The sequence below is a fragment of the Labeo rohita genome, chromosome 20 (assembly GCF_022985175.1).
Source record: "Labeo rohita strain BAU-BD-2019 chromosome 20, IGBB_LRoh.1.0, whole genome shotgun sequence".
Taxonomy (NCBI): domain Eukaryota; kingdom Metazoa; phylum Chordata; class Actinopteri; order Cypriniformes; family Cyprinidae; genus Labeo; species Labeo rohita.
In genome coordinates, this window is record NC_066888.1 from 28807554 (window position 1) to 28826093 (window position 18540).

At 34.9% G+C, this 18540-nt stretch overlaps 1 protein-coding gene across 3 annotated transcripts in view; it reads right to left on the reverse strand.

Moving 5' to 3' along the window:
- Nucleotides 1-18540, reverse strand: part of fermt1 (FERM domain containing kindlin 1) — a 41816-nt gene that overhangs the window by 6696 nt on the left and 16580 nt on the right. The window contains exons 1-7 of one of the 3 annotated variants that reach the window (XM_051092140.1): nt 14123-14168; nt 11439-11597; nt 8859-9092; nt 3290-3415; nt 2755-2944; nt 1786-1888; nt 1580-1687 (exon numbers count right to left, since the gene is read on the reverse strand). In XM_051092140.1, coding sequence (XP_050948097.1) covers nt 1580-1687; nt 1786-1888; nt 2755-2944; nt 3290-3415; nt 8859-9092; nt 11439-11589 — 912 coding nt within the window. In that variant the 5' untranslated portion in view covers nt 11590-11597; nt 14123-14168. Of the gene's footprint in view, nt 1-1579; nt 1688-1785; nt 1889-2754; nt 2945-3289; nt 3416-8858; nt 9093-11438; nt 11598-13563; nt 13622-14122; nt 14169-18540 lie in introns of those variants that run through there. The other 2 variants (XM_051092141.1, XM_051092139.1) reach the window with 2 other exon arrangements.

Here is an 18540-nt window from a genome sequence, read left to right on the forward strand (position 1 = left end):
TGTGGTTTTCAATGCAGTTACATTAATACTGCTTGAGGCAGGAGTTTAAATTAATGATCCGAGCCACAAAGAATGTGGAAAACAGGTGTCAGAAATCACTAAAATATCCATGCAATGCATAACTCTCCCATCTGAGAGACAGTTTGTGAAATACTCAGTCTGGGTTTTTTGTAACAGATTTACAGACACACACTCACATGAAGTTCTCTGTAGGTTTGGTTTATTAGCACCATTTCACCTACACATTACCTCACTGTGTAATTGAACTCTATCTTGTGTTAGCTATGGAATGTCACGTCCTTTGTCCTCAAAGTAATTTATCTCATAGCTTCAGGTGTAAAAGTTCAGCACTAAAGAATTGACCATAATTCAACACCATCTACGCTATGTCATGACACTAAATACTACGACACATTAAAGCATACCTGTCAGATGAGCTAATCAGGGTTACAGTGAACTGAAAATGCAACCATCTATAAATTAAATTAAATATTTTTTAAAAAGATGTTATTTTAAGCTACCTGCCAAGGCAACATTTCTCGTTTTCATTTTTCACTACAACTGAGAAAAAAAAAAAAGAAAAACTATACAGACAACAAAAACTATTACTGACAAAAACACCCAACAAAATTACTAAAACTTTAAAGGAGAAGTCCACTTCCAAAACAAGGATTCACATATGATTTACTCACCCCCTTGTCATCCAAGATGTTCATGTCTTAATTTCTTTACGACTGAAGAAAGAATATTTTTTGAGGAAAACATTTCAGCATTTTTCTCCATATAACGGACTGATATGGTACCCTGATTTTGAACTTCCAAAATGCAGTTTAAATGCGGCTTCAAACGATCCCAAATGCGGTTGTAAACGATTACAGTCGAGAAAGAAGGGTCTTATCTAGCATAACGATCGGTTATTTTCATAAAAGTAATACAATTCATGTACTTTTTAATGTCAAACACTCCTCTTGTCTTACTTCTGGTTCATGACAGTTAGGGTATGTCGAAAAACTCCCATCTCATGTTCTCCCTCAACTTCAAAATCACCCTATATCGCTGTTTTACCTTTTTTGTTAAGGGCGTTTGATCTTCTTTGCATGTTCACTTTGCAAAGACTGTGTTGGTACTTCTGCAGTGATGTAGGATGATTTTGAAATGATTTTTGAAGTTGAGGGAGAAAATACAGGGTTTTTCGATACACCCTAGCTGTCTTGAGCCAGAATACACAGAGTTCAGGGAGAGAAAGGCAAGACAAGCGTTTGAGATTAAAAAGTATTTAAATTGTATTTTTTAATGAAAACACCCGATTGTTTCGCTAGATAAGACCCTTCTTCCTCAGCTGGGATCATTTACAACTGCATTTGGGATCATTTGAAGCCGCATTTAAAATACATTTTGGTAATCGGCGCATCATATCAGTCCATTATATGGAGAAAAATGCTGAAATGTTTTCCTCAAAAAACATCATTTGACATAAAATAAATCTGAAAAACTTTTCTTGCTCTAAGCTTTGGATTATACTACCGAACAAAAAAGCATGGAATAAATTCAGTTTATTTTGTGAACAAGCATCCTGTACCTGCAGGGAAGCAAACATGAGCATCTCTTCTTCAGTGCAGTCGATCTCCTCCAGCAGTATCGCCCATCTGGCCTGTTCATACAACTGCGTGATTCTCACAGCATCATACTATGAGAAGAAAAAACACACGCACAGTAATTTAGACATCGAGCCATCTAATGTTTACAAACATATAATGTTGTATGTAGGAATAGCTGATTTCTCACCTTTGGGTTGAGGTCAAAGAAGCAGTGGTACTTGAATCGCAGCAGGAGTCTGTCGTTTTCCTGAATTCCTTGCTCCATCAGTGAGCGAGAGGAATCCAGCCACCTGCAGAGCAACGTCGCAGTTAAAATACCAAAACACATCTTTAATAAATTAAATATTGTATGTACTCTCAAAAAAGGTACAAAGCTGTCGCTGGGGAGGTATAAAAATTGTACCTTATTTACCTCTATAAAGGTACATATTAGTACTTAAAACTATGTATTATTAACTAAAGTGTACATAAAAAGGAGGAAAAAAAGGAAAGTACCTTTTCAAAAAACACCACCCCAGTTACTGTTTTGTTTTGTTTTCTCTGTGTACATTTAAAAATAGTAACAGTCTGTTGGCCTAACTACGTCAATAATGTAACAATCAAAGGTGTAACAATACAAATCGTGCACCTGGTCACAGGTGTGTAGCTATTGTAATGGCTTTAAATGGTTTCGAATGAATGTCCAATCAGATTTTACAACCACAACTACCATATAAAATGATATGATATGATATGAATATAAGATCTATTAAAACGATCATATACTACAATTCAAAAGTTCAAAGAAATTAATACTTTAATTCAGCAAAGATGTATTAAAGTGACATTTATAATGTTACAAAATATTTCCATTTCAAATAATTGCTGTTCTTTGAATCTAATCATGAAAGAATGATTTTTTGAGCAGAAAATCAGCATATTATAATCCTTTGTGAAGGATCATGTGACACTCGAGACTGGAATAATAATGCTGAAAATTCAGCCTTGGATCATAGAAATAAACTACATTTCAAAATATATTTGAATAAAACACAGTTTTTTTAAAATTGTAATAATATTTCACATTTTTGCTGTTTTTACTGTATTTTTGTGGTCAATTAAATGAAAATTTGGTGAGCCTAAGAGAATTCTTTTGAAAAGCTCTGTACATTCTTACCCAGCATTAATGACTGCTTTATCCTCCATTGTAAGAGGCTTGAAGAGTTTGGCCAGTTCCTCCGGTGGAAGGTTGGGTTGGCAGGCCATCAGAGGATTCTCGCCGAACCACAGACTGGTGGAAGATGCAGGCGACCCGCTGTCCGGGTCATAGGTCGGAGTCATAGTTTTACTGTACAGACCCAAGGCTCCTGTACAAAGCATGAATGTACTTGTAATTTATTGTTTAAGACTTAAATGTTTATCTAAACACAGCTGCTTCTGTTATCCAGAAACAATCAACAATATTGTCTTAAAAAAATATTTTATATGAATTATATTAAATGAAGTGTTTAAAACATGCAATACTTATTCATGCATTTTTTTTTTATTTTATTATAAGTTTTGCCTAATGCATAATGCTTATGTGCCTTTAGTCTGAATGAGTCTAAAATGACCTTTATTTACTTATGTAGCTTTTTTTATTTACTTGGTATTTATAAATTAGTTTATTTGTGCAAAGAAAATAATGAACGGTAAAAACGCATGTTTCATACCTCCTCCTGCCATATCCACGTTTAATATCTCATCGAAGGCTGATTCTGTGCCCTTGTCTTTTTTCTTTTTCTTCTTTTGATCATCTGGTGGTTTCAGAAGAGAAAGTTCTTCTGATCTTCTGATGTCTGTTAACAGAGACAGAAAAGATACATAGTTTAGCAAAGAATCGACTGTGTGATGTGCGAAAAGAAACATGAAAAATTGCATTTAATGAACAAAAACGAAAAAAAACCCCCCAAAAGACTAATTAATTGAAGACGAGTGTTTGAGATTAAAAAGTATTTAAATTGTATTTTTTAATGAAAACACCCGATTGTTTCGCTAGATAAGACCCTTCTTCCTCAGCTGGGATCATTTACAACTGCATTTGGGATCATTTGAAGCCGCATTTAAAATACATTTTGGTAATCGGCGCATCATATCAGTCCATTATATGGAGAAAAATGCTGAAATGTTTTCCTCAAAAAACATCATTTGACATAAAATAAATCTGAAAAACTTTTCTTGCTCTAAGCTTTGGATTATACTACCGAACAAAAAAGCATGGAATAAATTCAGTTTATTTTGTGAACAAGCATCCTGTACCTGCAGGGAAGCAAACATGAGCATCTCTTCTTCAGTGCAGTCGATCTCCTCCAGCAGTATCGCCCATCTGGCCTGTTCATACAACTGCGTGATTCTCACAGCATCATACTATGAGAAGAAAAAACACACGCACAGTAATTTAGACATCGAGCCATCTAATGTTTACAAACATATAATGTTGTATGTAGGAATAGCTGATTTCTCACCTTTGGGTTGAGGTCAAAGAAGCAGTGGTACTTGAATCGCAGCAGGAGTCTGTCGTTTTCCTGAATTCCTTGCTCCATCAGTGAGCGAGAGGAATCCAGCCACCTGCAGAGCAACGTCGCAGTTAAAATACCAAAACACATCTTTAATAAATTAAATATTGTATGTACTCTCAAAAAAGGTACAAAGCTGTCGCTGGGGAGGTATAAAAATTGTACCTTATTTACCTCTATAAAGGTACATATTAGTACTTAAAACTATGTATTATTAACTAAAGTGTACATAAAAAGGAGGAAAAAAAGGAAAGTACCTTTTCAAAAAACACCACCCCAGTTACTGTTTTGTTTTGTTTTCTCTGTGTACATTTAAAAATAGTAACAGTCTGTTGGCCTAACTACGTCAATAATGTAACAATCAAAGGTGTAACAATACAAATCGTGCACCTGGTCACAGGTGTGTAGCTATTGTAATGGCTTTAAATGGTTTCGAATGAATGTCCAATCAGATTTTACAACCACAACTACCATATAAAATGATATGATATGATATGAATATAAGATCTATTAAAACGATCATATACTACAATTCAAAAGTTCAAAGAAATTAATACTTTAATTCAGCAAAGATGTATTAAAGTGACATTTATAATGTTACAAAATATTTCCATTTCAAATAATTGCTGTTCTTTGAATCTAATCATGAAAGAATGATTTTTTGAGCAGAAAATCAGCATATTATAATCCTTTGTGAAGGATCATGTGACACTCGAGACTGGAATAATAATGCTGAAAATTCAGCCTTGGATCATAGAAATAAACTACATTTCAAAATATATTTGAATAAAACACAGTTTTTTTAAAATTGTAATAATATTTCACATTTTTGCTGTTTTTACTGTATTTTTGTGGTCAATTAAATGAAAATTTGGTGAGCCTAAGAGAATTCTTTTGAAAAGCTCTGTACATTCTTACCCAGCATTAATGACTGCTTTATCCTCCATTGTAAGAGGCTTGAAGAGTTTGGCCAGTTCCTCCGGTGGAAGGTTGGGTTGGCAGGCCATCAGAGGATTCTCGCCGAACCACAGACTGGTGGAAGATGCAGGCGACCCGCTGTCCGGGTCATAGGTCGGAGTCATAGTTTTACTGTACAGACCCAAGGCTCCTGTACAAAGCATGAATGTACTTGTAATTTATTGTTTAAGACTTAAATGTTTATCTAAACACAGCTGCTTCTGTTATCCAGAAACAATCAACAATATTGTCTTAAAAAAATATTTTATATGAATTATATTAAATGAAGTGTTTAAAACATGCAATACTTATTCATGCATTTTTTTTTAATTTTATTATAAGTTTTGCCTAATGCATAATGCTTATGTGCCTTTAGTCTGAATGAGTCTAAAATGACCTTTATTTACTTATGTAGCTTTTTTTATTTACTTGGTATTTATAAATTAGTTTATTTGTGCAAAGAAAATAATGAACGGTAAAAACGCATGTTTCATACCTCCTCCTGCCATATCCACGTTTAATATCTCATCGAAGGCTGATTCTGTGCCCTTGTCTTTTTTTTCTTTTTCTTCTTTTGATCATCTGGTGGTTTCAGAAGAGAAAGTTCTTCTGATCTTCTGATGTCTGTTAACAGAGACAGAAAAGATACATAGTTTAGCAAAGAATCGACTGTGTGATGTGCGAAAAGAAACATGAAAAATTGCATTTAATGAACAAAAACGAAAAAAAACCCCCCAAAAGACTAATTAATTGAAGACGAGTGTTTGAGATTAAAAAGTATTTAAATTGTATTTTTTAATGAAAACACCCGACTGTTTTGCTGAATTGAAATTGTAAAGAAATACCATTAAATATTTATAAATATATACACTACCAGTCAAAAGATTTTTTACATTTTTTTTTAAAGGAGTCCCATCTGCTCACCAAGCCTGCATTTATTTGATCCAATGCACAGCAAAAACATTAACATTTTGAAATATTTTTACTATTTAAAACAACTGTTTTCTATTTTAGTTTATTTTCAAATGTAATTTATTCCTGTGGTTTTAAAGCTGAATTTTTAACATCATTACTCCAGTCACATGATCCTTCTGTGATCATTCTAATGTTATTAGGGGCCAAGCACCGGAGGTGCGGTGGCACCTATTGTATCCGTTGGCGTTATTATTATTCCGCTTCTTCTTCTTCTTCTTCTTCTTCTTCTTCTTCTTCCTCTTCCGCCGCAAGTCTATGGCAGCCCATAGAACCGCTTGCGGGAAAGTTGTATAATTTTGCACACTGATAGAGGACAGTCTCAACATTAACCATAGCAAGTTTGGAGTCTCTAACTCAAACTCTCTAGCGCCACCACTTGTCCAAACTTTCAAAAAATTTATGCTAATAACTTTTGAACCGTAAGCCACACAACAAAAATTCTTTTTTCCTCTGATTCCTTGGCTTATGCCGAGTTGAATGGACACCAAAATTCAAAAATCGTAAGGTTTAGTTTTTTTCGCTATTCTCAATTGTTCGTAAAACCTACTTTTTCGAACTCGTCCTAGGCCGTTGCACCGATTGTCACAAAAATTGATCCAGATCATCTTCAGACCATGCTGGCAAAAAGTTATGGAATTCAAGTCGATTCGTCCAGCCGTTCACGAATAACACGCAAAAGAATTCTACGAAAAGCTAGTAAAAATCAATGTGAGGCTATATCTCCGTAACAATTTGTCATATTGACACCAAACTTGGTGTGTGTTATAACAAGCATGACCTGAACCTACCTGCAGTGTTTCGGTGCAGTGCCCCCTAGTGGTCAGGAGATACGAAAAATGGCTATTTTTCTTTATAACATCTGAATGATTTGTCCAAAAATCACAAAACTGGTCTCTTTAGATTCAGTGTGTCATACCGAGTCGAACCATATCCAATTTTCCCATGTCAGCCATTTTGGGTGTCGGCCATTTTGAATTTAGCTTTAAAATGCTGTATCTTGAGAACGGATTAGCGTATCGTTTCGACATTAATTACAAAAATGTTCGGCACCATGCCCTGAATGTACATAAAAATTTTGGGGCCAGCGCCACCTTGTGGTCAAAAGTTATGACGAAATTTCAAAAAATGCTAATAACTTTTGCGTACATTAGCCTATTGAAATGAAACTGATTTTGATAGATTCCTTCGGTCATGCTGAGAACACCGATACCAATTTTGCCCATTTTGGCTGAACTTCCTGTCCGCCATTTTGATTCATGTTAAAAACCTACTTTTTCAAACTCCTCCTAGACCGTTAGCCCAATTTTCACCAAATTTGACTCAGATCATCTTCAGACCATGCTGACAAAAAGTTATGGATTTTGTGTCGATACACGAAACCGTTTTCGTTTAGCGCATCAACGAATTTACTGGAAAGATGCCAAATTGCATCCGAGTCTGTATCTCTGCAAAGCTTTGACATATTGACACCAAATTTTATATGTGCTATTGTCACCACACTCTGACCAAGCCACATCAATTTGGTAACAGTGCCACCTATGGGTCAGAAGTAATACGCCATTCACTAAACATTAATAATGAAATTTACAAAAATGCTAATAACTTCTGTTTACATTAGCCTATTGGAATGAAACTGATGCCAATAGATTCCTTGGGTCAAGTCGAGAACATTGATACCCATTATGCCGAAATTGGCCAAACTTCCTGTCCGCCATTTTGATGAATGTACAAAACCTACTTTTTCGAACTCCTCCCAGACTGTTAGTCCGATCTTCACCAAATTTGACTCAGATCATCTTCAGACTATGCTGGCAAAAAGTTATGAATTTCGTGTCGATATACGAAACCGTTTTCGTTTAGCGCATCAACAAATTTGCTGGAAAGATGCCAAACTACATCTGAGGCTGTATCTCTGCAAAGCTTTGACATAATGACGGCAAACTTTGTGTGTGTCATTGTCATTTCACACAGAACACGTCACATCAATTTGAAAACAGCACCACCTGTTGGTCAAAAGTGATAAGCCATTAAATTTTATTACGATTGGTTGTATTTATGATTTTTCAGCCATTTCAACTGATATTATCCTAAAATGGCTTAAGTTACTCACTGTTGTAGTCGGTCTGCTGCTCCTTGCCGTGCTTAAGTCCTCATTCTGCCTCTGTTGTGCTTGGCCCCGCAATTGCTGCTTGCAGCTATATTTCTTATTATTATTATTAAATAAAATATACAAAAAAATATATATACAAAAAGTATATACTGACTCTAAGCTTTTGAATGGTAGAGTGTATAATATTACAAAAGCTTTTTATTTCAGATAAATCAGTTGATAATTCAGTTGATCTTTAGATCTTTCTATAGTTATCAAACAACAAAACAAAACAAAAAAATGTACCCAACTGTTTTAAATATTGATAATAATAATAAAAAAATGTTTATTAAGCAGCAAATCAACATATTAGAATGATTTCTGAGGGATCATGTGACACTAAAGTCTGGAGTAATGATGCTGAAAATTTAGCTTTGATCACAAGAATAAATTGCATTTTAAAATATATGCAAATAGAAAACAGCTATTTTAAACAGTAAAAATATTTCACAGTATTACTGCTTGGCTTGTGTAGGCTTGGTGAGCAGAAGAGACTTCTTTAAAAAACATTAAAAATCTTTTGACTGGTAGTGTATAATATTTATAATATTTTCATGTTAGCATTTGTGTTTCATTTGCTACAAAAATATTATATTAATACAAATGTATAGTATAACAAATATGTTCCTTTGCTCTTGTTCTTACTGAGTGCTTTGCAAATCTCAGCCACGGCTCTGAAGACCACACCAGAGAAGCTAACTGGGAGCCGGATGGTCTTCATGTTGGGCAGCTGGATGCAGAGGGGTTTGTGCTGTGGAGTGTAGCGCAGGTCAGCGTCTGCCTGGACTCCATACTTATCCAGAGTCCAGTGTGTCTTTAGCAGCCAGCAGCTCTTCTTCTCCCACCAGATGGCATGATCGGACCAGTCCTGAGGAGCCTCTGACACACAGACAACCACATATAGTACTGTGAGAACTGGGACAATTCATCTAGGCCTACATGAACACAGAAATTAAGTGTAAAGTTCTGAAAAAAAAGGCAAAAACATTTTTAAAAATTTACCAAAAAAAAAAAAAAAAAAAAAAACTAAAACTGAAAATATAAAAAAGAATAATTTCAAAAATTATTAAAATATACTAAAAGAACACTGTTAACTGCACTCTTCAATTTTACTTTGCCCATGGCACTATAGAACTTTGAGCCACTGCTTTATAGATGAAGTTTATTATTATATTAAAAAAGTGAACAGGAACATATATTTGTGGAGTGGTTTAATGTGTAGTTAAACTACAACCATGACGTTACATCTGAATAAATCAGTTTAAACCAGTTGTCCTTGAGTAATACAAACATGTCTGATGACATCACAATTCCGTATAAACCTTGATGATTCCTCTTTTACTCACATTTCCTTCATCCTTCCGCTGTGATCATCATCTGACTCACACCTGTAATTACCTACTAAAGAAATCCTAGGCTGTCTGTACTGAAATACACCTATTAAGTTGACTATAAACACATTGTGTTTAACCAAATTAATGAACGGCCACAGCCTATAAAAGACCTTCATGGCGAACCATAATATTTAGCAAGTGGGTCATCAGATGAGTGTGTAGAGGGAAGCAGAATGTTTTGCTAACGTCTCTGTCGGGCTGACACAGTCACACAGTGAACTTCAGACCCTACGTCTGCAAACAACACCTGAGTCAAAGAACAATAGCTCTGAGCACAAGGCTATATAAAGATTCGTAAGGCAAACATGGGTGTACCTGGGCATTTCAACCAGTGTTTACACTCTACAACCGCACTGGGTTTTAGCTTTTATCCTAAATATGTTCTAAGAATGTTTTTCGAATGTTTCCATTAAGTTCTGAAAATGTCATGTCTCTAAAGATTCTAAATATATATATTTTTTAAATGTTCCATTGTATCAGTTTGCAAACATTGTTCTCTGAACATTCTAAATAAGTATTAACATTTAAAGGTCCACTGAAGTGCTTTGAAACACGCAACCATGCTATAATGTTACCAAAGTTGAATGTTTTCTGTTACTTGGGTAGATTTTGTTGTTGTTGTTCTTTTTAAACAGGGGTTTCCATAAACTCTGACTGCTGTTTTTCTTTTTTAACCCATTTAATTCTTACAAAACCTTACTTTGAAGAGCTGTGGATTTGTTTAGTGCATTTTTCAGAACTGTACTAGAGAATCTGCAAAGGAATCTGCTACAGAACTGCATATAAAATGGAATGAAATGTAAATGAATTGAATGCTGTAAGTACAGTAATAATAATACATCATTTTAGTATGAATTGCCAATAAGTTATTTTATAACATATTAAGTATTTCCAGAAACTTTAAATATAAATAATAAATGTTCAAAATGTATGTAATTTATATATTTCATAAATTAACTTTCATTTATAGACTAAAAATATAATACAAGAAAAATAATATTTGGTGTGGGATTCACTCTGAAGAGTTTTTGAATTCAATTTAATTTTCAATTTTGAATTTAATTCTGAAACTTTAAATTTTGAAGTTGAATCATCTGGGGTTTTTTTTACAACTTTGAGAAATATTTGTTTTATACGGTATATGGCAAAATTGAATGTGTCAAAATTTTTTAACTGTTTTTATACTACTGAAATCAGTTTAAATAAATGTCTTCATTAGCTGAGAAAATGTACTGTACATACTTTACCAAGGTATAAAAAATAATAAAATAAAAAATAAAAACAAATGCTTCTGTGATCATAAACCTGTAAATAAAAGTCCTCTGACATGCTACACGTCAATTTACTGCAATTTAGCAAATTTCTTCTTCCTGTCATTCCAGTTCACAATTCAACAACCTTCGTGCCAATAAAATTCATACTCATAAAAATGAAAGGGTGCTGATCTTTAAAGGGTTCACCAAAAAATGAAAAAACTGTCATTAATTATTCTCTCTCATGTCGTTCCAAATCCGTAAGACCTTTGTTTGTCTTCAGAACGCAGATTAAGATCTTTTTGATAAAATCCGAGTCCATGTGACATTGGTTCAACTGCAGTTTTATGAAGCTATGAGCATTTTTGTTGCAGAAAAAAAACTTAAATAATTTTATTTAACAATTCTTAATTTGTGTTAATCTTAATTTGTGTTTCAAAGACAAACAAAGGTCTTACGGATTTAGGACGACATAAGGGTGAGAAATTAATGACAGAATTTTCCTTTTTGGGTGAACTATCCTTTTAAATTCATGATCAGTACTGGTTCTTCAACACAGAACTCTGTAAATTACTCACTGATCTTCTCCACAAGTTTGAGCATGAGACCCCCGACGTGAAGATCTCCCTTGACCCGCAATTTGAACTTCATGCCCTCATCTCCCTCACGCTGGTCCACCTGGATGCTGAGCTCCCAGGAATTGTGTGCCAACTCAGTAGCAGTGGCCATGATTCTCCCTGAAATCAAATTCAAACAGTTACTTTAGTTACATAAGGTTAGTCCATTTTATGATTTTATGTAACTGACTTGAAGAAAAAAAATATGTCCAAACAAAACAGATGATTGCTTGTAAGACAAGTCTAAGCATTTTATACAACAGGCCCAGGCTGCACTTGCATTACACACTCTTACTAAAAGTTCTTTACCAGTATCTATGGTTTAATAAAGAACATTTAACATCCATGGAACCTTTTCCATGCGCATAAGATACTTCATTAATCGAAAACTTAAGGCAAAAGTATAAAATTAGCCAAGTCAGTGGAAAAAACGTGAATTTGGCAAAACTGTCTACGAAATCCTGTGAAAAGAGCGGATTTACGGCAGAAACAAATGCACGTGTACAGCTGTACACTGTTTTATGACAGCAAATTCCACTTACAGTTGGAGTCAAAAGTGTACATACATCTTGCAAAATGTTAATTATTTTACCAAAATAAGAGGGATCATACAAAATGTTTTTTTTTTATTTAGTACTGACCTGAATAAGACATTTCACATAAAAGATGCTTACATATAGTCCACTTGAGAAAATAATAGTTGAATTTACTAAAATGACCACATTCAAAAGTTTACATCCACTTGATTCTCAATACTGTGTTGTTACCTGAATAATCCACAGCTGTTTTTTGTTTTTGTTTAGTGATAGTTGTTCATGAGTCCATTGTTTGTCCTGAACAGTTAAACTGCCCACTTTGAAAATCATTCAGGTCCCACAAATTCATTCCAATCTTCAGTCATTGTTGGAAAGGGTTCAAATACACAAAAATGCTGAAAAACCAAAGAATTTGTGGGACCTGAAGGATTTTTCTGATGAACAGCAGGCAGTTTAACTGTTTAGGACTAACAAGCGACTCACGAATAACTATCACTAAACAAAAAAACACAGCTGTTGATCATTCAGGTAACAACACAGTATTAAGAATCAAGTTTATGTAAACTTTTGAATGTGGTCATTTTTATACATTCAGCTACTATTTTCTTTTGTGGACTATAAGTACACATCTTTTATGTGAAACACCTTATTCAGGTCAGTACTAAACAAAAAAATAACATGCATTTTGTATGATCCCTCTTATTTTGGTAAAATAGTTAACATTTTGCAGATTCTGCAAGGTGTACGAAAACTTTTGACTTAAACTGTACTTAAATGTAGGGGACTCCAAAGTCACAAAAAAATACAATTTCTTAAGAGTGTACAGTATGATCCAGGAGAACAAAAAGAGTGTTAAGCTTTTTAAAATCACAATAGAATTTTGTTGAAAGGCTTCATAAGATTTGGAATATGTGAAGTACGCATGTGAAGTACGGACTGCTTTGTGCTTTTTGGAGCTTGTTGAGAACCTCTGGTCACTATACACACTTGATGACAGAAGTTTATTTTTTGTATAAACTATTCCTTAAATATCTCTAATGACAACATCTCCTTAAAGCAGAGGGAGTGACAGACAGAGAACTAAAGGTACAGGGTGGAGGAGGGATGTGATTACAGAACAAGAGAGAGACTTCAGCTTAAAATTCCTGACAAGCAGAGACAAGACCAGAGGCAGAACGAGCAGAAACAACAGAAAGACTCACACAGACCCGTCATCCTGCTGTCTGCTGGGTTGTACATCAATAAACAACAAAGCCCAGGTTTTTAAAACACAAAAACACAGTTGAGCTCTGCTGTGTAAACTACACAGTCTGAGACTTTAAGGGTCTTTCTGTGTGACTTAAGATTGGACAGTATGAGTGTTATTTCTAAGCTGCATTTGAGTTCTCAATATTATTATTTAAAAATCAGATCTGTCCACGCTGACCGAGAAGTGCGGGGGAGGGCGAGATTTTTGGCTAGATCAGAGATAACACACATGCTCTGAACTAACAAGACAAAGTATTTATGCAGCCCCAGAGTAAACCTGGTACGTGAGTAGGTTAACATACCCGCAGGCGTAGAAAAAAAGAATTTACACCTCCCTAGTGTACCAGCCAGATACTTGCATTCTGATATAAACAAGAGGAACAATTCATGAAATAAATCAGCTCATGATTGCATTTGAAGATCACATGCAAAAATTAAATAAGCACTAAGTTTTTTCCTTATGTGCACTACACTTAAAAGGGCCAAGAAAATAACCTAAGAAAATAACTTTTAAATCAATTAAGATCATATGTGAAAGAGTATACTATTGCAAACATGCAGAAAAAAAAATAGTAGTACATATAAATAATGCAGCAATAACAAACCTTATTTAGCTCAGAAAAGACTTAAATCTCTTAATTTTGCTGAATTTCAGAATGTATATACAGAAATGTATATAATCCAATGGTATGAAACATTTCTTCAATAGGTATAGCCTATCAAACTTTAGCATATTTTAAACTTATTTTAACCAAGTTTGTCCAACTAAAAAAAAATACCGTAGAGCTACCGAAACAGGAAACCGCTATAATAATCTCATTTGAGTAAAGCTATAAGCTAAAGTTAAATTATTCCACTCACCTGAATGCGTCCCCAAGGATTTTCCCTTTGGAAAGTGAAACAGATCTCCTGTCCAGGTGTGCGTGCTGGAGGAAACCCCGCCCAGAATCCTACTACGGCTACGGCTGTGCTCATGAATAATTAATTAGGTACTGCAGCGGACCTTGTGAACTCTCCAATGACGAAGGCGTATGTTAATTACGTGAGTGACGGTGCGCTCTTAGATTTCAGCACTCAAGGTTTGTTTTATGAATATTGATACTGGGTTATAAAGATTAAGAACATAGTCTTCACCATAGTACCATCTGTAAATTTGCGCACGGTGTAGGAAAGGCAGGAAAGGCACGTAACGGAAGTGACTAAACAAGCCTGAACGTACATACCTGAACACTAACTAGGTTGTAATTGTTGCTCAAGCTATTATGACCACATAATGACTAACTTGTGCGTTGTGTTGTGACTGTGAGATTTTTACACCAGTTCTAGCCAACTGTAAAGATTTAAACCGGTTTATACAGCTGTGAATAAAGACTAGCTTACCGTTATGATTAGTGCCTATATGGTTTAATACACAAACTTCAAAAGTACATTAAGTTTAGCACAAGCCACATGTTATTTGAATTAATTAGCCTGAATTCATATTATGAAACATTGAGGTTCAAATTTAGGTATTTTTTGTACTTTCAGTACACATATTTTCTTTGTAGGTAAATGTAACAGTGATGATAAAGAAGATATTTGATGCTGATGAACAATAAACTAATTTAAATTAATAATTTTCAATTATTTAAATGAAAACATTTACCCCCGGTTTTAAAGACAAGGCTTAAGCCTAGTCCCAGACTAAAATGTAAGTCTGAGCTGTTCCAACTGAAAGAAACTTGCACTGACTGATCTTAAAATATATCAGTGCCTTGTTTTGTCTCAAGATGCACACCAGTGATGTTTTTTCTAAGGGGCATTTATGAAAATTACGTAAGTAATCCTGGTTTAGTCTAAGCCTTGTCTGTGAAACCAGGCCTTAGTGTTTTGTTAGAAATTGTGTGTGTTAGTTCATCTGTCCAGCAGAGGTCAGGCTTACTATACTGGAAATAATAAAACACTTCAGGATTACAGGAAAAGTATAATTTAACTATTAAAAATAACTGGTATGCTTTGTTTGTTTGTTTTTGTAGAATGCATTCTTTGATGTACCTTGAAGTAGCATGCACATACCACGGTATGTGAATACGGTAAACATGCACTAAAGTAAACATTACTCATTGATGAGACAGACATTGGCACATCTTTTGTCAGTGGGAGGAAACTATTAGTTTATGAGAAACAGACAGGATGCTAACAAAATTTCCAAATGAAAGCTTATTATTTATTCCTAAACAATAACAACTTAGGCATGACATTTGAAAAAATGCCCTGAAATGTTTCTATGCTGCGTTTCTGCAGCGCAACACTAGGTGGCGCTGTACAGCTGGTGTTCTGCCAGAAGTTTAGCCACAATTTCAGCTAAAGACTCACATAGTTTCTGTCTCCCTATGGACATTATTTTATGGTTTGGTAAACCTAACACGGAATGTGGACTTGACCAAAATATCAAATGTCAAGGCTCAGGCTAAAGACCCTGAATATGCGCCGTTAGAGCAGACTCCCGTGGGAGAAGTGTCCTCTTACATTTATGCTAATTCAAACCATGTCCAATGCTTATGATCTTTTGTTTTCCATTTCAAAACGTTGAGACTTCAATGTTCAGATTTCTAAAGGAACACCAGCGGGAATATTTCATCACAAAGAAGAGGACAGGTGACCCTTTCTCTGAACTTAACCAATTGCACGCTTTATTATAGTTTGATCAGGCAGTCAGCAGTATCTGCGTGTCAAATAGAGAGTCTATTGTGTGGACGATTAGATCCTGCCAGTGTTAAAACTCAGGTCGGGTCCGATTGCGATCTAAAACCTAAATCCCTGCTCGGAATCCACAGACGGAGGCCGGTGGGATCAAGCTACGCTCGCGGTGCGCTCTTTCCTTAAGTGGATCAGTCCATTAAGAAAAAAGAAAAGAAAACATTGTTGTTTACATCCTCCGTATGACCTCATTTGACCTCTCCGCTCCAGCATTCCTGCCATAGTTTTGACATTTAAGCGCAAGTACACGAGGCGGACAGGGAAAACAAGGCTTAATCACACCCGAAGGGCGAGCGGGAGATAACAAAACAACTTCTTAACCTGAGAGTTCAGGGAGGTGATGGATGCCACTCCATCTGCACATCAGCCTTTTAATTTTCTCCTCTTGCCTTTTAAAGACGCTCCCTCTTCCTGCGAACCCGCCGGATGATTCTTTGAAAATGTTTTTTTAATAATTATGAACGCCAGGAGGGCCTCTCGGTGAGGTGCTTTCGTATGAACTTGAGTTTTGACGCTTAAATAAGTTTCCACAGCGGGATGAAGCACGAGCGCAGAGCCACAGGAAACCGAGAGAGGACAAGAAAAGCTCTGAACCTGTTTGAAGTCTTATTTAGTACCTTACCAGCTAACAGGGAACATTCTCAAAACTTTGGTTTCGTTCTCAAAACTTTTTTGGTTCATTAGCCACAATAGGGAAATAACGAGAAGAAAAACAATGTGCAGTTAACGGTAAAAATGTTTGCAATACAAACCAGTTTAATACATTAAAATAATACATTAAAATAATATGGTAAGCAGCAAAACCAGCTGTTTTGTACAGCAAAAAATAGCTGGACTTGGATGAGGCCGAAAGCCAGACCCATAAAATTTACAAATGGCTGGGCCCAACAAGGTGGATAGTTAACTAAAACTAAGATCATTAAAATAAAATTTGATACTTAAAATAAAATAGACAAAAATTTAACCAAAATTTTAAATTTAAATGAAATAAAAACTATTTAGATACATAGACATAGATATATATAAACACAAGAAACCATGTAGACATAAAAAACTACTAAAACTTCTAAAAAAATCATAAAAACAACAAAAAATTAGGCTGGTTCAAATCAAGTTGTGATTTGTTCACAGCACTAATGTAATGTTTGTACAAAGTTATCTGGTCTTTAAAAAATTTCCTCAACCAAAACATTATTTTTACATCGTTCATGGAACTGTTCTTTCTTAAAACATGTTAGTTGGACATTTGTCTAAAATTGTTTAAATGTTACTACTTGTTTCAGAATGTTCAGAGAACGTTTAAAAGTAACATTCTAAAAATGTTTGCAAAATGATAAAATGGAATGTTCCATTAATGTTCGCATATGCCAGTAAAAACGTTTATAAAACATTTAAAATTCTGGTTATTTAAAATTTTATTTGGATGTTTGTCTAACAGTTTTTAAACGTTACTTCTTGTTTCAGATTGTTCAAAGAACATTTAAAAGTAACAATCTACAAATGTTTGCAAAATGATCAACTGGAATGTTCCATTAACATTTGCATATGCAAGAAAAAACGTTTCTAAAACATTTAAAATTCTGGTTATTTAATATTTTATTTGGACGTTTGTCTAACATTTTTTAAATGTTGCTACTTGTTTCAGAATGTTCCGAGAAAATTGAAAATTTACGTTCCCAAAATGTTTTCTCATTTGCAAGTCGCTTTGGATAAAAGCATCCGCTAAATGACTAAATGTAAATGTAATGTAAAATGTTTCCAAAAAGATAAAATTAAATGTTTCCTTAACGTTTGCATATCCAAGAAAAAAAAAAACTGAAACATTCAGAGAAATAACGTTTTTAAAACTTAATGTGAACGTTAGCAAAATGTTCTTAGAACATGTTTGTGTTAGCTGTTTGTGTTAGCGACCAAACTCTTTAGATGAATCTCTCCAAGCTAAAACAGATTTACTGTGGTAAAGACAGCATTGTGCAAATGTAGTGCACAGAGGGCTGATGTTGAGAACTACGGTTTACAGACTCTAAGCAGTGCAGTACTTTCTAGTTAAAACTGATTTATGCCGTCCCGACGTTCCCACACTCATTATTTGTGTACAACTTCAGTTTTACAATGTGCCTCTGCTCTCGATTAGCGATGAACACCCTCTAGATTTCTTATTTACAGCCACAGATTTAATTCAAGTCAAACATGTCAACATGGCTTAGGAAACAGTTGAGATCACTTGTGTGCACGGATCAGGCTTGGCTAAGTAAATATTACTGGCCTGTAGTGAAAATAAAGCCCGGCTCAGGTTACGATACAATTAAACGAGCAAATGTTTGCTGTAGTGACGTTGGCATGTGCATACACCGTACAATTATTCCACAGACCTCACCGAGTGAGCTAACTGACTCTATCTCGCACACACAAGCGCAAATTACATAGTACAACCACGCGTATGATGATACATGCTCGGTTACTGGACTGAATTTCAGCTAGACAAGCTTAATATTTAGATTACAAAGCCCTTAAAGCAACAGTTCAACCCAAATGGAAAA